Here is a 22,291-nt window from a genome sequence, read left to right on the forward strand (position 1 = left end):
AAGAGAAAGGTGAAAATGATGTTATTATATTTTAATTTCAAAACATTGAAAGGAAAAGTTCTAGAGGTTCTTCAAAGATCCACTTCCGTTGCTGTCTTCCTGGACATTTCTAGTTTCCCTTCCTAATAGTCTTCTCATTCACTTAAGATAGGCACCAGGAACCTCGGATTTGTTCTTCAGGGGTTGTTCAACACATAACTACTTCCCTTGGGGACCAAGTTTACTTAGCCCTTCTCTCCGGGGAACAAGAGTTCAGTGCCTCAGAATTTAAGGGCCTGGCCACTCCCTCTTCCTTCCAGGAGGATTTTACAAAGTCAATAGTCAAGGGAAAACTGATTGGCTGAGAACCTAACCCCACCTCTTTCTGGAAATAATCTTTTCTTTCCGTTGGTTTTGATGCTGACCTCCCATAAGGAGAAAGGGTCATTTTGTGCGTTGGGGAGATTTTGGGGGGAAAGGGGTCTCTTACTTCTTCAAATCTCTGCTGGCAAACTCTCGCAGGTTTGCGTTTGCAACACCACCACTTGAAGTGGGGTGCGGATGAGCACCAACTTGAGTGGATGCCGCTGTGCCTTTACCTCATTGCCCCTCCCGGGAACAAAGACCAAACAGAAGCAACCCAGGGAAACAAGGCTGTCCTTGGGCGCTAGCAAGAGAGCTTCCTTTCGAAACAAAATACCTCGCTCCCTCCTATGGCCCCTAAAAAGTCTCCTCTCAGATGACTATGGCCTTAAGCCCCAAATGGTTTATTTGAAATCCATGTTTAGATCCCAGCATGTGGCAATGTTCTCTACTCTGATGACACTTTTCTTTTCTAATAATAGAGCAGATGAAGTAATATTGCAATTGATGTTCCCGGGAATTTGATTGGATAAGTGCATAAACTGTGGAAGGGAAGGAGATTGTATGGACGGATCACATTAGTATTCCTGTCCTATCAATGTGCGGGGCCACGACCAACGTCAGCCGGACCAACTCGGTGCGTCTGCCAGTCCCGCCACGGATTCATCTGGGATCCTCACACAGACCAGCCAGCAGAGACGAGGGATCAAGGCGACCGATTAGCGCCAGTTGCCTGCTGCGGATCAGTTCGCCCCTTCCAGGCCTGGCGACTGTGGAGGGAGGGGAGAGGCGAGCGGCGCACCGCTGCGGGAAGACACCGAAGCAAGAGCGACACCCCTTCCCGCCCCCCACCTTGCAGCGCAGGCTTTTGAACGCCGCTTCCCCCATCTGAATGGAAACTCGGAACCGCCCGGCGGCGCGTTCCTCCTTGCTCAGTCTGTCAATCCATGCCGAGAGGAAGGCGGTGCAAGTCCGCGCCAGCAGCGTCCAGCTCCCGGGACAGGGCCGGCAACGCTGCTGAGCAGAACTTGATCGCGCCTCTTCGTCGCTGCTAGTGGAAGCGATGCTGCACCGCACAGGCAGCGCTTCCCCGGCTCTCCTTCAGGCTGAAGGTTACCCACCCGCGCAGCCAGCCGCAACCTTGTGAGTCGCGCGCGCCTCAGGTCCGGGCTCCGGCTGCTCCGCGGCGGCGTGCAGGGGGCAACCACCGGGCCGCCCGCGCCGGGGCGCACTGCACCAGCGGCTTCGGCTTAGTGGATGTGTATGCATGAGTTCTGCACCGAATGGGCGCAAAAAGCGCCCCAGTCGGTCCACCCGCTCCTCGATCTTCCAGATCAGCAAGCCTCCGCTGCAGAGCGGGGATTGGGAGCGCAGGGGCAGCGGCTCCGAAAGCGCCCAAAAAACCCAACGAGCCCTGGACGACTGCAAGATGGTGGGTGAAAACTGCGCCTTTTTCCTTTTTTTTTTTTTTAAAAAAAGGGGGGGGGGTTGTGGGAGTCGTGTATCTTAATCCTTTGCTTGAGTGCCAGCCACTCCCCACCCTCAGCCTCTCCATGCCGATCACGTGCATGATGTACTATTTTTAAATCTGCACTCCCCCAGATGCGGGGTGACACCCAGGTCGAAACGGCCCTGGCAAGACAAAAGTCATGGGTCTGGATCCTGGGAGTCAGAGGCTAAAGGTGATACCTCTATCCTTGGAAGAATGGTAGACGCGAAAGGGGGTGAACAGGCTGGCTCGCCAGAGAAAGAGGGTGGGGGTGCGGCTGTGTGCTGACACAGTAACAAACAAACCCAAACAGAGCGCAGGAGCGCTGCAGAGGTGATGAAAGGTCCCAGCTCAGAGGACAGGACATGGCCAGTGTTTCTGTCAGGGTCCAAGCCAGAAGCTTCAGTGGCCCGGCTGGAGGTGGAAGATTTGCTTGTTGTGTCCTATTTTTTTTCCTCCTGTGCCACTTCAAATCAATGTCCTAGCACTAGCAGAGAGAGTATCTATTTCAGAGCCCCCAGCATCCTTCTCCAGCGGCCTGGGAGTGGCTTGATAGCTTTCCAAAGATGTTCTTGCTCTTCAGAAACCGAGTCTATAAGTGGGGGTATTTGGGACCGCAAATGGAGCTTCGATGGCTAGCTAGCTTGCTGAGGGAAAACAAACATTGGTTTTGGATAAAGAGACTTTCCACTTTTGTGCCGTAAGCTTTAAACGGGTTCCTTAGTTACAGACAGAGGTCAGTGAAATCTCCGTTTATGTACACGAAAATAGTTAAGGTCTGATGATAAGTGAATGTTTAGTGAAAGAAATTGGCTTGTTTTCCAGCTTGTCCAAGAGTTCAACACACAAGTGGCCCTGTACCGAGAGTTGGTCATTTCCATCGGGGACGTCTCAGTCAGTTGCCCCTCACTACGGGCGGAAATGCACAAGACAAGAACCAAAGGCTGTGAAATGGCCCGTCAGGCACACCAAAAGCTGGCTGCCATCTCAGGGTAGGAGACTCTTGATTTTATCTGATAATTCGTGTACAAGATGCATGGACACTGGCAGGATTCTGTGGTGACTGGAACTTCAGAATGATCTCTACAAAGCAAATCTGATTTTAGCCGAGCATCCCGGGATGAATGAGTTCTTAATAAGAAAGCTGTGTTATTAGGATGATAGACAGAAAGACAGACAGACAAACACAAATGCATGCACATGTCAGATTTGGTCACGAACTGACTTTTAAAAAGTTAACTTTCAGTTACTTAACTGGAATTGGGAGCTTAGAGTTTTGGTGAGGCGAATGTGTGCCCCTTAAAGTTACATTATTCTGTTTGAAGATGAGTTTTTGCAATCTTCTGCTAGACAAAAGGCCTACGCTGGGGAGAGAAAATCTTTGCTAAATCTTAGATTTAGTAAGCTATGTATGTCAGGTGATACATTCCTATGGTGCTGCTTGAAATGGGTAAAATAAAATCTTGGGTAAAAATTGCATTTTTTAACTAGATGTGAAAGGAAGTTTTGACCCAAGTGAAGGTTGTTTTGTTGTTGCTGCTGCTGTTTTTGCTTTGTTTTGTTTCTGCACATTGGGGATATTGACAAATCTGCCTAACATTAGCTAGATTTATCCCAGCCCCCATTTTTATTTGTTTTTTATCATATTTATGAATTCTCAAATCCATGGAAGATGCTAATAGAGTAAATAAAAACTCCTTTTCTGGGGTCCCATCTACTCCATCTGGACCTCAGTTTCGGGAAAGAACCAACGATTTGCCAACTGTTGTTGTTGTCAAACTAGGTACACCCAGAGGCATTGTGGGAATTCTTGCAGAGACGTTGTAAGTGCTTGATTCTGTCCTATTCTAGCCTTCATGCAGGTTTTATTTTCTGAGCGTGGCTTTATCATAATACAAGTGTAGATGCGTCTGCTCACCTGATGATCTCTTAGGCAACAGAATTAATGTCTCTCTTTCCATCTTCAGTGCCGACAATATGCAATAACATTACGGGCATATCAAGTTGAGAAAATCATGTTACATCTTAAAACAACTCATGTATGTTTGACAATAGGAATTTTAGTTCATAGAAAAGATAAGTTTCCTCATTTACTTGAAGAGAAGGATACACAAAATACCATGTAAATTTATTTTATTTAGGAGTAATGTGGAGAAACTTTATCTTTTTCTATTGAACTGTATTTAACGGACAGTAAACCTGGGAAGTAATGGGGAAGTAGGTATTTCAGGATATCGCTTTAACAAACACCAAGAAACAGTGTGGGGAGAGTGAAGTAGAGTGATGATCAATTGAGAAGTAGAGAACACTGACTGGGAAGGAGAGCAGGTCTGGACAGGAGCTTGATGCTCATCACTGAAAGTGAACATCTCCATAAATTTAAGATAAGGTCATATCCAGAGTCCCTTCTAATTGGAACTCAGAATGAGAACATATTCCAATCAGAGAGGGCAGCTGGGAAATGGGCAGGAGCTCGTCAGTTGAGTTTGCTGTACTTGTGAACTGAGTTTGCTCTCCGAATCACTTAGGTAAGAGTCTGAACACACTGGAGAAATGGTGAGAATTGAGGATGCGTCGTGTCTTGGATTTCCTTTGAGCCTGACAACCCTTTGCTGCTTGCTTATCTGTTAATCTGGAGATGGTGCTAATGGAGGCGGGTTTATAAGAATTGGTGGGGAACAAGGGTGTTCTTAGACCTCTATAAACATAAAATTCCACAGTAGCCTAGCATAGAATTTGACACATTCCCCTTTAAAAAAAGCAATTAAACGCAATTTAACATTCTTTATAAGAAGTGACAGAGCTAAAATTGGAGGAAACCCCTTTAGTTACTTACCGTCTGGGCTCTCCTAACGAAGGATGTGATTCCCTTTGGTGGAATTCTGTTTCTGAGACTGCTTGATTATGTGGCTCTCATGCCAAGCTCGAGGTGAAGACTGGTAGGAAGGCTGTACGAGTCACTGCACACTCTAAAGTGGGGGTGAGTAGTACACAGATTGCTGGGCAAGGTAGAAAGACCGAGGTTATTGAGTGTCTAGGACCTGTCGTCTGAGAGGATTGCTATTCCTGGTCTGCAACTGAGAGATACTGGGTAGGTCTTCAAAGACTCGGCTAAAATGTGCCACAGAGTCGATTGACCTCCACATTTCCTTTCCTCTGAAGCCCTACTCTTTTCTCCGAGTAAAGTGTTATATAAGAGAATTTCTTATTATTGCTAAAATATGGGTGAATTTTAAAAAAGAATAATCCAAATAAAAGAAGTCATAAAATATTTCACATTGTATGATTTTATTTATGTTAGGTGTCTTATCCTCAGGGAAAAACCCCAAATCTATAGGGACAGAAATTAAATTAGTGGTTACCTGAGACGGGTGGGAATAGAGAGTGCCTCTTTTGAGGATAATAGAATTATTATTTAGTATAATCGAATTATTTTAGGGTTGGACAGTGGTGGCACTTGCAGAACTTTGTGTCTTTACTAAAGAGCTCACTGAACTTCCCACTAAAAATAAGTTAATTTGAGGATACCTCAATAAGTTTTCTTTCAATGTGCCGCCACCATCAGTATGATTAACACTGGATTTATTTGTTGACATCATTCTTTTCTACTCATATAGTTTATGATAAAGCGGCATACACTGTAGGAAACAAAGAAAAACAAAACTTGCTCTTTGCCTTTGTCAAAATGCCTGTGCAATAACCATCCTCACAATGCTAACGTGTTGTTATTGGTAGGAATACAGACAGTTAAGGCAGGACTTCGGAGAATAACTGAACTCTTAGAACACAGACCACCCCCTTCCTAGTCCATGAGCCCAATTTGGGAGGAGGAAGGAAGGAGGCACAATTAAAAGGAGACAGGGAAAATTAAAGTGAAGCAAGATTGGAAGGCAAAACGACAAAAGTAATTGCAAATGACGCCACAATCACGTTATGACTCTCATCTCTGAGTAACTGAAGCGTTCTGGGGATGACAGTGTTCTTGCTGACTAGCTCTGGGGCTCTGGGTAGCAAAGTCATTTACCAACATGATCCACATTATCTCATGCTGTGTTTGGGTCAGCGGCTGGTTCAGCAAGTCCTTTGCTTTCAAAGTACAAGATTCTTCAGAATTGACCTTAGATGGGTGACTGCAAAGCCTTCTCTGACAGGGCTGTCAAACTACTAATTCTTTACAATTTAGATCCTTCTCTAGATGGTACACCTGGGGTGGTGGTGGGTGGAATGCTTAAAGATCAATATTAAAAATAGTTCACAAACTTCTTTATACACAAAGCATAGAAAGCTGATTTATTAGGCAGGTCAAAATAGCATTGCTATGGCCTGTTTGGTGTGGAAGGCAACAATCTAGACTCTGTCTCATTGGGATTCCTTTCCAGAATGACTTCTGAGACACCTTGAAAGAGTTCTTGGTGCTCTTGGGCAGTTTATATTTAGGTAGAGTAAAGGGACGTTGGATGCAACTTGCCACAGTGCATATGGAGATTTGAGAGTGGGGCAGATTTTGTAATATCTTCTGAGACTTTTGTGGAATTCATGCTCTGAACCTCACTCGGTTCTTTATCGAACAGTTTGTTTTCATGCTTGATCCCAGGCGGTTGAGAGGAGTGTGTGGACTCGGTAGACAGAAAGAATCATGTGTCCAGCCTGTATGGTGGCATGTCCCCATCAGAGGCTACTCTGGGGCTAAAACCCAGTCTCTTTCTTCTGTTCGAGTGCTGAAACCAACAACAATAACAACCTTTTCTTGGAAAGACAAAAAGGGGGTACCCAGGGAGCCAACATCCTCCAGAAAGCTCCAGGGCTGTTCTGTGACTCGAGCACATATAGTGGGGATCATATCCCCAGCACTGCTTCTAGGGTGTCTCTGTTGGACTGAGACCTCCTCACACCTATACCTTATCTTAGTGGCTCTTGGAGAGTCAAAGTGAAGAAGGGAGCGGGCTAGATCCTGTAAACAGCTGTAAAGAGGATATTGTGAGCGGCAAGATTAGAAAGAGTACTGACTCCAAAGTAAATTAGACCTGGCTGAAGTCCTGCCTTCATCCACACTTACTAAAGACACACATGGAGGTCAGTGAACAGACTGCTTTACAGTGTGGCCAGACTGTCAGCACCTCTATCCACAAGTAGTGTGACCCTGGGCAGAAGGATTGTCACCCTCTGCCTCAGGTTCTTAAGACAAATAAAGCCAACATGTAATAGAACCAAATCTCATGGCATTGTGAAGAAACTGTCACATAGTGAGGGCTGTCATTACATTCAGGTCAGTATTTTTATAACCATGAAAACACTGAAAATTCAGATTGCCAAGAAAGACTCGTTTAAATTTTTATATTAATCCATCAAATATTTTTCAAATAAATGCTTTAGCTGGAATAAATTTTATTTGCCTTTCTTTCTTACATTATCTTCTGAGGTATTTTCTATATTGAAAATGCCCCTAGAGAGCTATCTAATGTCCTATTCTTGAATACTTTGCAAATGATATGGAGATGTGAAGGGTTGAAAGTCAGAATTATTTTCTTTATGTACGTCAGCCTAGATCATTCACAAGTCATTGAATGCTTACAGAATCTTTAACTTGGTTCATTATGGTCTTCATGACATTGGACATTTCTGCTGAAATCACTGTACACCTAAGTGACAGGGATGAATTGATTGACTTCTCAGCCCCTGTCTTCATTATTGAAGCACTCTGTATTAGTGTAGAATCACAAGGTGTTTGTTTGTGGAACTGAACTATGAACATCATAAGCACCACACAGAGGGTTCAGTGCTGAAAACCTAAAAATAATGTTGGGGAATCTGAACATAACTCCAGTCACAAAACCATGCTAATTCTCTGATGGCCTTCTGCTACAATGTGCTAGTATCATAGGGAGCCAAAACGGCAGGGTCTGGGGTTTTTCCTCCAGCAATGTTTTCCCAACTAGCTAGTCCAGTGTTTCTCTTTCCTCTCCCCCTCAGTATGTTTTAGTTTTGTTTGTTTTCTATTCTGATTTATTTTTAATTCTGTATTTCCCGATCCCACTTCTAGCTGATTCTGTTCCATTCCTTTGTTCTGTGTGTTCAGAAGTTGAAGTGTGTGAGGGAGAAGGATGAGAACAGTGGCTGATTCATAGTGTCCCTTTGGACACTCTGGCTGAGACAGCAGCAGTTATGTGGGGTGGAAGGCTGATGAGGAGCTAGGTGACCATGGATGCAGTTCCCACAGCTTTCTTTGAGTCTCATGATGGAGGATGTACTGGCTGGGCAGTGGCAGCCTCAATGTTAGCAAAAAAGACCTGTGGTTAGCAGGCACACCGGGACATCAGTTTGACCTTCATCTTACCTTCCTATATATGAGTGTTTTTCTTAAAAAGAACTTCACTCTCACTGGCCTAATAGTGAAAGACAAGTTACAGATATGTTATTCAGTCAGATGATGAAGGAATCACAATTCTGAATCCAATGCCAAGAGTTGTAATCTAAAAATGTCATAGGTTAGGCGGCTCAAACAGCAGAAATATGTTGACTCAGACCTATGGAGCTGAGAAGGCCAAGCCAAATAGCTGAGCAAAGTTGACTATGAGCAACTATCCCCCACCTCCCTCTTGGCTTCTAGGGGTTTGCTAGCAGTCTTTGACGCTCTTTGGCTTGTTAAAGCATCTCTGCCTTCACCTTCACTTGACATTTCTCTGTGAGTATGTCTGTATCTAAACGTCCCCATTTTGCAAGGATACCCAACTTATTAATTAGGAGTCCACCCTAACTAGGAGTCCAGTGTGATCTTACTCTAGTTGAACTCATACCTGCAGGATGTGATTTCTGCAGACAGGTCACATTCTGAAGCACTCAAGTTGGAGATGACATAATTCAACACACCACAAACATTCTTGACCTTGCTTTGTCTGAATGGGAGGAGAACAGTGAAGGTAGAGTTTTGTCCAGAACTTTCTACATGCCCTCCCCTTTCATAAAACAACAGCCCAAGACCAAATGTTTTATATTTGCACAATTGTAGTTTCTCTTAGGGGTGGAATTTGGGACGAAAGAATGAAATGGATATGTTCTAAGTCCCCAATATGGCTAGCACCTTGTTCTACTTGATTTAACTGTTGGTACATGAAGCTAAACTAAGAAGCCAAACACAAGAGAGTAGGAAAGAGACCACCAAATGGTATGTGAGGCATCACTCACTCTCCCTCCCCGGTTTGCATGGGAGGATGAGCAAGCAGTGGTCCCTTAATGGTGCTAATATTCTACGTAACAGCCATAAGCATCATCCCCAGCAAGTGACAAGGTACTGACAGCAGCATGAAAAGAGCGCTTGCTTAGTTGGTTTGTTTGTTACTATGGCTGCTCTACAAGTCTCAGGCTGCCTTCAAACTTTCTATCTTCCTGCCTCAGCCTCCCAAGTTCCAGAATTACAGTCCTGCACCACCGCGTCCTGCTTATAAGTGACCATTATCAGCAACTAAACCCAACGTGATATGGACTCCCAAAAAGTGATCTCCTATTGCCTGTGAAGTTTCCCCTTCTTACTTTTTTTTTTAACAAATCAAATGGCTTTCACCTTCTTAGGGTTTTCTTAATAAATGCTCCCATTCGAGAGAAAATTGAATCTAAAATGAACTTTAGAAGATCTACCGTGGCTTCATCATTTAAATAATGAAGTGCTGAAGAACAAGGTCACGCTTCTTTCATGTTTGTATCCTGAGTGGCAAGTTCAGTGGTGCTGTGTCTTATAGTTTCATTAAGTTTACATTGAATTTTTATCTTGACTTTAGTAAGTGTGGAGAGATTAATCATTGTGCAGCACTTTGGCCAGAGTTGACTTACTTTTTTTCTGTGTCATAATTTTTTAACTAATATACTGATTTGAGGAACACGACAAGGAAGTATTCCTGGGGCTTACTCCTTCATTACCACAGCAAGTCAGTGGTCAATGTGTGTTTTAGAGTTCTGGTTAAGGTACCATTTAATTTAGGTCATTGCACAAAACTTGGCTTGTGGCTTCACCTTGAGTAGTGAATAATAACCAGGAACTGAGCTGACTTTTTAGAATTGTGCTCTAAACCTTTAGTCCTGAAAGCGTGGCTGTGCTACAAGCTAGGGAGATGCCAGGACATGGCGTGGCCGTAGTGGCAACTGGTTTCCCTGGTTATTTATTCATTTCTCTACTTTGGAAGAGAAGAGTGTGTATGTGCACATATGTCCAGATGAGGGGTTGATATCGGATGTCTGCCTCAATTGCTCTCCACCTTACTTTTAGAAAGACAAAGTTTCTCACTAAGCTTGGAGTTGGCTGATTTGGCAGGACTGCCTGGCCAGCAAGACCCAGGATCCCCACCCTAGCAAATACTTCCCCAGCATTGTGATTATAATGTTGTACCACTCTGTACAGCTCTTTATTATGAGTTCTGGGGTTTGAACTTGGGTCATCATTTTTACTGACATATTCATCTCCCCAACATCCACAATACATACATATATACATACATACATACATAATACATACATACATACATACATGCATGCATATTAAACCTCATGAAAAATGTAGTTGTTTATAAAGAGTTATATACAGATTTAAACACATACAGAGCAAATTTATTTATGAGATCAGATCTTGTTGGATAAAGCATCCAAGCCTTTAAATTGTTTTACAAACAGATGGTTCTGAATGATGGAAGACCATAGATCCAATCAGATCAACCAAAAGCCCACATTCTCAGCCACAGACACATATTAAGCTATGAATGGACATTAAGATCACAGACTAGAAGGAGCTGCAGCCTAGTAAGTTGTTCAATCATTATGATGTTACCCTCACCGACAACCTCCCATAGTATTTTATTGTTTTCAGTGTGTGTTGAGCTTCCTGTTTTCAACAAATCTGTAACCATGCTGAGCTCAGAGACGTATTTACCCAGCACATCTCTTTCTTTCTGTCTCCCAGCTGAGCTGCCTGCCTTCAGTCCCTCACCTCTTGTCTTCAGTTTAGTCCCTGGCTCCAGACTAATTCCCCTTAAACATTCTTCTGATCTTGCTACCTCTGTGCTTTAAGACTTCCAGAGATTCCCTGTTGCCTAAAGCAGTATTTCTCTGATGTGATCCCTGGACCATCCGCACGGAAATCACCTGCCTTCAGGTCTGAAAATCTAAGAATTCTGGGCATGAGGCCCGAAAGTCCAGACTGTTAACAAGTATCACGGCATTCCCCCGAGACTCTGGAACATACTACACAGAGACCTGCTGGCCTAACACGATAGTTCTCAGCTTAAGCCACCCGGGGAAATCACAGATGTGGCTCCAAACATTTGTCGCCCATGGCTTTCGTGCCTAGAATTTCTGATTCAGTGGGCCTGGAACGCAGCAGAGGCACTGGATTTTTATTTTTTTAAATCTTCCTACAAGAGCATCAGAAGGGATTTTATTTGCCTACATTAAAATAGAAAAAAAAAACTTCAAAGACACCAGAGGCTCATCCTCTCACAGAAAAACCTTAGAATGGGCAATTCAGAATCAGGTAGAAAGGCTCATGAAACCATGATTCTACTTTATTTCTAGTTCATGGCATTTGTCTGCAACCTCATTTCATGATTTCAAGACTATGAGAGGAGTTGCAGCCTGGGACCCCAGGAAGAAAAGAAGAGGGTCAGGGTCTTTGAGGAGTTCCAACCAGAGCTCCGTCTAGAACTACATCTAATAGTTACATAGTCCCTGCACACTCTCTGACTAGACAATGTATTCTTTTCTTACTATTTTTATTAAATAAAATATTATTACTAGGAAAAATGGACAGATGGAGCTTTGAAATTAACTAATAATGTTTGGAACATACATACCTTACTTATTTCTTTTTTTTTTTCTTTTCTTTTTTTTTTTTTAGTTTTTCGAGACAGGGTTTCTCTGTGGTTTTGGAGCCTGTCCAGGAACTAGCTCTTGTAGACTAGGCTGGTCTCGAACTCACAGAGATCCGCCTGCCTCTGCCTCCCAAGTGCTGGGATTAAAGGCGTGCGCCACCACCACCCGGCTACCTTACTTAGTTCTTTGCCTAGTCTTCTACTCCTCCTAAACACTTTTTGTTCTATAAGTACATAGGACAGGAGAACCATATCCCATTACTCCTCACGCATGCTCGCTGTATTCAGCCAAAAGGGAAAGTATTTCTGAACACCGACTGCAATTCTGGTCTCACTTTGGCCTGTCAGACTACTTACATTGAAAACCAGAGCAGAAGCATGAGGCTCCCCTCAATTCATCCCCCCAAATTAAGAATGTGTTTCTGCCTTTTAGTAACATAAAAGACATGAAGTTCAGAAAACACTTTGGAGGGCAAGAAGTTAGGCCAAGTGCCTTTGAAATGTCCTGAGGATAATTTTCACAAGACGGAATGTGAAATGAGATAAGGCTGGGAAGGAAAATCAAGATTGGCACTCGAGAAGTTAGTTCTTAAATCTTTACCTGACGTTGAATGGGCCTCAGAAACAAAAGCAAACAAACAAAAGTATTTTAAATTGCCTTCAGTAAATGGAGATTTATTCAACAGTTAAACTACTGTGAACTCATGAATGAAAGGTGGCAGGAACCACACAACACAAGAAACCAGGTGAACTAAGGTCAAGATATAATGAGTTCATTAAAGCACATTAAAATCAAAGTGCAGTAAACAACATTGTAGAATTAAGTCATCATCATGTTTACCCAATAATTCCCTAAATTATGATATGATGGGCATGGTAATATTGTCCTTGGGAAATCATTCCTGTCCAACCCAGAAGTCAGCATCCCTAGAAGTCACACATTCTTCCAGCAACTATGACAAACCAACAGATAAGGGTCTAGCAGTCACACTGTGTGACAAGGGTGACCAAGAAATACAAATTAGAAAGAACATTTCAAATTGTGATAAATGCAGTGGCAAAATCCAAACAAGAGTGCAACATTAAAGTTGTGCAGATGAAGGGCACTGAGCTACTTCCAGGCAGTATGGTCAAAGAGTCCCTTCCGATGTGATATTCTGTCTTAATAGCTGACTTTCGGAAGGAACCAATCTTGTGATAATCTGGGCAAAACGCATTTCAAGACAGAGGGAAAAAGAAAGCATAACTGTTTTAGGAATGAATGAGCCTTGGCATGTCTGAAAAAGAAAGAAGGGAGAAAGGACTGTATTATCAGTTCAGAATTGGCTTCAGCTGTTAAGTGACGTGAACCCACACGGCGCCTTAGTCCTTCAGGCCTTTCCTTCCATTGCCGTTGTAGCTCCAGAAATTGTAACTGTGTCCTTGGAAAGTTAGGTAGAAAATGAAGATGTTAGTCAGTTACATGTGTCCCTGCATAAAAGACTTTCTCAGAATACCCAAACAGCAACTTACACGAGTACCTCATTGGCCAGGATCATAGCAAGGGGGTTCCATGATTCCAAGTCCCATGTATGCACTTCTCTTTGTGATGTATGTCCGGGAAGAATAAAAATTCCTGATTTATCAGCCAAAGGGATTCTCCCCTGAACTCAAGGGCAGGATCTCTCTCTCTCTCTCTCTCTCTCTCTCTCTCTCTCTCTCTGTGTGTGTGTGTGTATCTGTGTCTGTGTGTGTCTGTAATATGGGTGTCTGTGCACATGTGAGATCAGATGTGTACATATTTTGTTGCACATGTGAATGCACATGTGAAGGTTAAAGAACCACCTCATGCTGGGCCATCACCTTCCCTCTTGTTTGAGACAAGAATTGCATACACTAGGCTGGCTGGTCATGAGCTCCTGGGCATTCTTCTGTTTCTGTCACCCATCTTTCCATAGCAACACTGGATACCAGGCAAAAACTATCACTAGATAGTTTGACTTTACATGGGTTCTGGAATCTTCATTCAGGACTTCACACATATGAGAAGCGCTGGAACCATCTCCCCAGCTCTAGGGGGAGAAAATCTAGCAAAACTAGTGGAAAGGTGCTTGTGAAGTGTGAAGAAAAGTGCTCAGCGTGCCCTTCTCCTTCCTGCACATTTCCTCCATTATGGCCAGATGGTGTCCTAGGCTCCAGAAGCATAAAGGTGAATGAAACATAGCTCCTCTTTGAGGATGGATGCCCAGTGCTATCCAAACTGACTTATAAACAAATCCCTCCGAAATGCTTGGATTGGTGCTGCACTGGCGTGTCCAGGGGTCACAGTCAAGTCTTAAGGGAAGCAGCTGTCAGTTTGGATCAGTGAGGTCTGGCTAAGGAAAGGAAATGATGCTTAGAGAGGCAAATGGAAATGTCCTTTCTCTTTTCTTTGTGTGTCCTTGGGCATTATGCCAGGGAAACCTCAGGAGACATTATCCGGTCTTGAACTCAGGGGACTTTATTTTTATTTACTTAATTTTTTGAGATGGGAATCTCATTATTTTGCAAAGGGTGGCCTGAAGCTTCTGGGCTTAAACAATTCTCAACCTACCAGGCAGCAGAGACTACTTGCATAGACCATCTCACGTGGTCAGTAACAGGAATTTGAATATGTTTAGAGATGTAAAGCTCTTGTTTCTCTCTCAGGGGTTCTACTACATGTCCTACATCCTTTTCACACATTGCTTTCTGGTTTAATGAGTTCAGGTGAAATAATGTTTTCTTACTGTGGTGGTTTGAAAGAAAATGGTCTATAGTGGCCACGTGGGAGGCGCACACATGCAGTGCTGGGGGCAAGCAGCAGAACTGCAGAAGCCACAGGAAGCTGTGTGGGGCCCTGGGAAGCCATGTGGGTGCCCTGTGGGGTGGCAGAAAGAACGGGAGCAGAAGGAGAGGATGCTCCTCCCTTCTCTTATTGATTTTATAGAACTATACATTTTTCTCTGCTCCCCTCTCTTCTTCTCTCCTCCCCTTCAGCCCTCTCCCATGATCCCCATGTTCCCAAATTACTCAGGAAATCTTGCATTTTTCTACTTCTCATGTAGATTTGATCCATCTATGTCTCTCTTAGGGTCCTCATTGTTGTCTAGGTTCTCTGGATTGTGGTTTGTAGGCTGGTTTTATTTGCTTTATGCTTAAAAACCATTTATGAGTAAGTACATGTGATAATTGTCTTTCTGGGTCTGGGTTACCTCACTCAATATGATGTTTTCTAGTTCCATCCATTTTCCTGCAAATTTTAAGATGTCATTATTTTTTTTTCTGCTGTGTAGTAGTCTGTTGTGTTAATATACCACATTTTCCTTATCCATCCTTTGGTTAAGGGGCATCTAGGTGGTTTCCAGGATCATGTGAAGCTATTATCATAGTTGAGCACATGCCCTTGTAGTATGATTGAGCATCCTTTGGGTATATACCCAAAAGTGGTATTGCTGGGTCTTGAGGAATGTTGTTTCCTAATTTTCTGGGAAATTGCTATATTAATATCCAAAGGGGCTGTACCAGCTTGCACTCCCACCAGCAATGTAAGAATGTTCCTTTCACCCCACAAGCTCTCCAGCATAAGTAAGATCTTCACCAACCCCACATCAGACAGAAGTCTGATCTCCAAAATATACAAAGAACTCAAGAAATTGGTCATCAAAAGAACAAATAATCCAATTTTAAAAAATGGAGTACAGACCTAATCAGAGAACTCTCAACAGAGGAATCTAAAATGGCTGAAAGACACTTAAGGAAATGTTCAACATCCTTAGTCATCAGAGAAATGCAAATCAAAACAACTCTGAGATTCCATCTTACACCTGTAAGAATGGCCCAAGATCAAAAGCTTTCCTCTCTTAAGGAAAGGTTCAACCTTAAGACCTGAAAGGCAAAGAGCCAGCCACTGGCTGTCATCTCGACCTTAGTCTGAAATGGTAATCCTGCCTACAGCAATCTCAGAAGGAGACTGTGTCTGACAGCTGTTTCCTCCCACTTTATAATCCTCTCTAGTTCTGGGATTAAAGGCATGCACTGCTTGGTTTCTATTGTGGCTAATACTGGGATTAAAGGTGCGTGTCATTGTGGCTACTGGGATTAATAGTGTGTGTTATCCATTACCTGGTTTTTAATGCTGACTAGTGGCGCTGCTTTACTCTCGGGTCTTCAGGCAGGCTTTTATTTATTAAAATACAGTTGAAATGCCACTATAATGGTCCCAAAAACGAGTGGTACTATTAGGAAGTGTGACCTTGTTGGAGGAAGTGCGTCACTGCGGGGGCAGGCATTAAGGTCTCTTTTTTGCTCAAGCCTCCCTCAAAGTGGCAGTCAGTCAATTTCCTGTTGCCTGCAAGATGAAGTACTCTCAGCTCCAGCACCATGCTCCCCATCATGATCATAATGGACTAAATTCTGAAATGTAAGCGAGCCCCCTCAATTTAATGTTTTTCTTATAAGATTTGTGTGATCATGGTGTCTCTTCATGGTACAGAAGATTAATATTTTTCAAGCTTGGCACACTGAGTGGGAAGTGTTTTCACCTATATATGCAGACCAACCAACCAATTCACAGTGGCCTACTCACAGAACCAACTCTGTAGTGTGTAGAGATTGGGGTTATTTCACCAGCTGGAGAATGCCAGGGTTGCATTTTATCAGGTTTAATGTAGAGCTTGCCCTGTTACTGTAAGATGGCATCCCTATCCAGGGCAAGTAAGATTCGGAGCTGTCTCCAAATTCTAGGTGAGGCACATGGGCAATTGTCCACATACCTGAAATGTTAAAGACCTTTAAAATCTTCATTTTGTAATAAATTGGCATTCTGAAATGTTGAGACATGTGGCCTGCTGGGGCTTGAACACTGGCCTCTCTGTTGCTAGTTTCTCTATTTTTTTGTCCTCACAAAACTTTTCTTTCCTGATTCTGGGGTTGCAATCCCTCCCATCTTCTGCCGCACGCTAATATTTCAAATCTCTCCTGCTCTGGATAAACTTCCAATTCCTCAATTGGCTCTTCCTCACCAGGCACATTGCTGATGTGCAGTTTTTTAAAGTTCCCTCAGAAAGGAAAAACAGAAGGAAAGAAAACTAACAAAACGATGGCCTGATTGAAGCTGTCAGGAACATGAAAATGGATCTTGGCTCTGCATTCCTGAAGCTTCAGCACTTTTCTCTGGACCCCAAATTTTCTAGAATTTTTCCCCCTCATAATCATGTTTATTCAGATTGTTCCATCTGGCATCTTTTTTTCTTGGCTGATCAACTTCACAAGTCCTAAAAATGACCCTGTAGGATGAGACTTTGATTCGGAATTTTAGGTCATTTGAGAAAGAAGCCTGCTTCATCCCAGTGCATGGTATTTTAGCTGAAGCTGGGCATCCCAGCACCATAGCAACATTGTCCACCCAGCTCCCTTCCAGAACACCAGTGGCCACAGCAACAAAAAGGAAATGGTGCCAAGTGCGGGAGGGGCTTGAACAAGACAGCTTCCTGCTGGCAACAAGAATCCTCACGAGACAGACTTTTCTACTCCTGCCACCCACTCACTGGAGAAGTTTACCAACCCTGTATGTTTTCATTCACGTAGTCTTCACTAATAAACATCTAATTTCTCATTTGCATCTTGGGTATCCATTCCTAATTTTTCATTGCCACAAACATTCACATTGATCTTACAAAGGGCAAATTATCCCCCTTAGTCTTACGAAAATATTCCTGACATAGGAATAATTCAAAGAACAAAAGGAGATTAAATCCCAAAAAATGTTCCCGGTGTACAATAACTTCTTGTCCCTAATAACTTCTTGAGTGGGACATCACAAATATTCATGGACTTGTGGCCATTATGTGTAGTTAATAAAATATATTCTCCTCTAGTCCATCCTATCCATCTGTAACAAGGAGAACTTGAGACATGCACACACTAAGAAGTCAGTAAGGGGAAAGTGAGGCAAGGCTTCATCCACCATATTAATCTCCAGTTCCTGCCTTGCTGGCCCTTTATTAGTACAGAACTCCACTTGTTTGCCTGTTCTGAGCCGCATTGTGCTCATACACTATAGAGAGTGTAGACAGACATCCCTGCAAGGATAGACCCCAAGTTCTTCCTTTCTAAATGAGCCAGATGAGGAAAGAACTTGCTGGAATCCTTCTGGGTCAATGATTTTGGAATGGGTGTTTGTGTGAGGACAGCTGCTGCCTCCCCAGAAGAGAAAAGCACTCACGGTACTGGAGGATGAGGACAAGTGGAACATACCACTCCTTCTGTCTGGGTTCTATCACCACAAATGACCCAGAGCCCCAATGTTGGGAAGTTTGCCTGGACTGTTTGAAAAGTCCCCACTGTGTGCAGCTCTAGGTTGGGGAGGAGTGAGGGAGTCCCTGCTCAATTTTGACACTGTGTAGGACACAGTTCGTTTCTCCCCTAAACAGCTGCATAGGGAAGAAGACAGGATTTGACAGGCATCGGTGGTCTTCTAAACTAGGTGACTCCTGTAATTCCTCTCCCCACCCCCCAGTCACTTTTTCTCACTGTCTGAGGTTTGCATTCCAATGGGAGCATCTGTTGGAGTCTTGTACCATGGCTGACTCATGAGGAAATTGCTCAGATTATTATAGGCCACAGCATCCACCATCGTGCAGAATGGCTCTACAAATGTTCCTTCCATAAAACAAGCGATATCAACTCTTTTTATATTCATAGATTCAATCTTTTGTTTTCCGAGGCTGAAGTATGTTTTAAGCTCCCAGATCTATTCAGACTTAGTGTGGCTTTAAATGATTTCCTAAGTTTTCCTGGTTGTTATTGCTCTCGGTACCACTGCAGCTCACGTGTGAGGGTGCAAGGTGAGTTCAAGCATCTATTTAGTGTCTTGTAGAAGCCGTTCTATCCAAGTTCATTCCAGGAGACTCTGGCTCATCTCTTCAGCTTTATAAAGGCGTTCTCCTGCTTCTGAGGAGGAAACTCTGTGGGATGTGAGGGGGAACAAGGCAAAGAAGGAGAATGATTCAGATGAAAAGAAGAAAGAAAATGGGAAGGAGGGCCGGATTTGCTCTCTGGGAATTGTGCTGACTAAAGAGTTGGATTGCCAAGAAAGGAAGGATGGGGCTGAAGGAAAACAAAAGGGCCTGAATAGCTGGGCTGAGGGGAAAGACGGGGGGCACATGGGTCTCCAAACTCAGGTCTGATATGAATCTGCAAAGATGAGGACAGAGGTGAGATGAGATCATGTGCCATTATACCAAAGTGGGTGGCAGATTTGGCTGATTGCTAATTTCCACACGAAGTAAGAACAAAGTGTGGCATTTTTGCAGCCTCTCTCTCTCTCTCTCTCTCTCTCTCTGTGTGTGTGTGTGTGTGTGTGTGTGTGTTTTCTCCATCTTTCTTCTCAGCACTCACATTTTAGTGTAAGACAGGATCGATCTCTGAGCCTGTGTTTTCCAAAACTAATTTAGTGGCCTCAGGAAGGCCTTGAGTTTTTTTATCTTTGTGCCTCAGCTTCCCACATAGCTGGGATTAACAAGATTGTATTGCCAAGCCTGGCTAGTTAGTTTTTCCTAAGGCACTCTAGGTGCTAGAGGGATAGATAGCTCAGTGGTTAAGAACACTCATGAGTTCAGTTTCCAGCACCCAGGTTGGGTCGTTGGCATGCACCTATAACTCTGGCTTCTGGGGAATCCAGTACCTTTTTCTAACCTTCATGGACATCTACACACACACTGACATAGTTATACAAATGCATGTATCTGTAAAAAATAAAAGAAATATTTTAAAAGAAACTCTAAACTTCAGATCCCTGTGTGAGATGTCATGATTTTGGTGTGTGTGCTTAAAGAAAGTCCTCAGAGCAGGAGGTCCTAGGACATCTGTTAGTTATCACCTGGCTGCTTGCTCAGAATATGTGTAGGTTGTTGCGTGTGAACAACTGAGACATGCTTGTTTAATACGTGCATTTGTCACCGTGACTTTTTTTTTTATTTTGTTTTTGCTTTTGTTTTTCGAGACAGGGTTTCTCTTTAGCTTTGGTGCCTGTCCTGGAACTAGCTCTTATAGACCAGATTGGCCTCAAACTCACAGAGATCCACCTGCCTCTGCCTCCTGAGTGCTGGGATTAAAGGTGTGCGCCACCACCGCCCTGCTGTCACTGTGACTTTTCTCACTGTAAGTTCTTTATTGCTTTCACAATTGCACATTATAGGGAACAAAACTTGTCTATCACTTCATCAACCCCTGACAAATTGATTTAAAAGAGGGGAAGGGATATATTTTTGGGATTGAGTAATTAGCTAATAAAAGGCAACCTATGTAATTAGTCTTAGAAACATGTTAAACACTCCTGGAATTGACCCTAAAAGAACAAACAACAGGTTTTTAATATCTATCCTAAAGTCAAAAAAGAAAACTATTTAATATCACAGAGACAGTCTCCTGCATTAAACAGGAGCCAAACATCATACTATGATGAAGGTCAAGACAAAAAGATGTCACATATAAGAGTCTGGGGTCTGGATATGTGCCAAATACCAGACACATCTGTTTTGCCTCATCTAAATGAGGCTCTAAGAGGAATTTTTTCTCAGCCTGATTTCTTGGTATTTATATGACTCATTAGCTAGTAGAATTCAACTGAAAGAGAATACTGCATATGAAACCATGACGCATTTCAATCTATACCAAAGGGTCACGGCTGTTTCTGCATAGGTGTTTCTGCATTTTCAGGAGAGCGTTCACTCACTCCATGAACAGCTTCTTCTGCTGATAAATGTGAGGCCTGTGTCATGCGTTTCTTTTCCAGGATTCAGCTTTCCCTGAATTCTGTCACTCTAGATTGAATGTGGCTCAGGGCTCATCCGTTCTTCTCAGCTTCTTCCCTCTCTCTTCCAATAAAAATTTTTCAGGTGTGATCAGGTTGAAGAGTAGTGGTTCTCAGCCTTCCTAAGGCTGTGATTCTTTAATACGGTTCCTCATGTTATGGTGACCCCCACTCTTTTGTTGCTACATCATAATTGTAATTTTGTTATGAATCGTAATGTAAATATCTATGTTTTCCTATGGTCTTAGATGACCCCTGTAAAAGGGTCATTCAACACTCCCAAAAGGGTTTTGACCTATAGATTGAGAATGGCTGCTGTAGAGAAAGGAAGTGGGCCTACAGAGGCCATATGTGGCCTACAAAGAAGACAATGATTAGAGAAACTTGTATGGAGGGGAGCTTGGAGAAACACGTGACCTGTAAGTTGACAAAACTAATATGTAGTGAATTATATAAAATTTTACACTTCTTGTAGATCCTTCTAGTTATGAATTCAGTGCTTGTATCTACAATCAGCATATGTATTTCAAGTGCCAATATTCTATTGCTAATACACTTATGATTCTAGGCACTTTAATGTCAGAAAGGTGTGCTTCTGCTAAGACTTCAGGGTTCTTCAGTTGTTCTTATTAGTGTTTGCTATTATATTAGTCACCAAGCAAGAGTGCACATGAGCCCCCTTAGCACTCTGCAACCACAGACACTAGACAGCATCTTCAAGACATAACCTGGTTGTTCTGCTTCAGCTTGGTTTATCTGTGTTAACTGTTCACAAAGTCCCTTGGCTCGGCTTCCATAGTCAATTTCCTGGACAATATGTCCCCTTCTCCTATGATAAATGGGATGTTATCAAGTCCATCCATAGATACAAATAGAGTTGACACATGCAGAGACAGGGATGGCGAAAGAGCTGCAGATAAAGAAGTGTGTCCTTGACTGGGACCATCTCCACCCCACTGAAGCCCAGCTAGGTCAAGTGGATAATAAAGAGCTAATGAGTTCCCATCTCCTCCTAGGCATCTCATGAATTTTTTAATCCACTCTGGATTGTTTGAACTTACAACTTTAGAGACAAAGTGGATTCCTGGTAGCCCTAAAAGGTCACTTATCCTTAACTGAGTAAATAGACCCACAGTAATTATAGATACCCTACTGCTTTTCTGGAGCAAAGTACTTCCACAAAACATTGCCCTTTGTCCTCTCTATGAGCTGGAAATCATCTTCATCTTATATACGAGGGAACTGAAGCTCAGAGAGGTGAACAAGGACACTTATCTTCAACTACATCACCTGGGTGTTTGGAATGGGGAAGCTGGATCCTAATGTTCAGCTCACGTCCTGGTCCTCTACTCCACCTTTTTATGACCTTGTCTTTAAGGGATTTCTGAGGTAAGATCAAGCAGATCTTCTGTCACTTGGAATGGATACATATTTTATTTTTCCCCTTTCTTTTCCTTCAATTCTTCTAATAGATTATGTAGATCTGAAGAACTTTGATTCCCTAAAAGCAATCCACAGGGGAGAAAGAATCTAGCCTTCACTGAGATTTCCAGAGAGGGGATTCTGAGTATAGCATGATACCTGGATTCCTCCCACCTGGAGGAACTCCCATCTGTATGAACTGAATGCTGCATCAGTAAACCCAGGATTTTACACCCCATGGTTCTTTACCTCCAGACGCTTCGACAAATAAGTGAAAGTCAAGTAGTGATGGAGGAAGGTCATTGGTTAATTAATAAAGAAACTGCTTGTCTCTGATAGGTTAGAACATAGGTGGGTGAAGTAAACAGAACAGAA

The 22,291-nt window shown here is 43.0% G+C and overlaps 1 protein-coding gene across 2 annotated transcripts in view; it reads left to right on the top strand.

Annotated features, from left to right (window-relative positions):
* Window positions 1–1,002: 1,002 nt before the first annotated feature.
* Window positions 1,003–22,291, top strand: part of Rgs7bp (regulator of G protein signaling 7 binding protein) — a 104,452-nt gene continuing 83,163 nt past the window's right edge. The window contains exons 1-2 of one of the 2 annotated variants that reach the window (XM_057789586.1): window positions 1,003–1,774; window positions 2,657–2,823. In XM_057789586.1, coding sequence (XP_057645569.1) covers window positions 1,610–1,774; window positions 2,657–2,823 — 332 coding nt within the window. In that variant the 5' untranslated portion in view covers window positions 1,003–1,609. The remainder of the gene's footprint in view (window positions 1,775–2,656; window positions 2,824–22,291) is intronic. The other variant, XM_057789585.1, reaches the window with a different exon arrangement.

This window comes from Chionomys nivalis, chromosome 15, assembly GCF_950005125.1.
Source record: "Chionomys nivalis chromosome 15, mChiNiv1.1, whole genome shotgun sequence".
Taxonomy (NCBI): Eukaryota; Metazoa; Chordata; class Mammalia; order Rodentia; family Cricetidae; genus Chionomys; species Chionomys nivalis.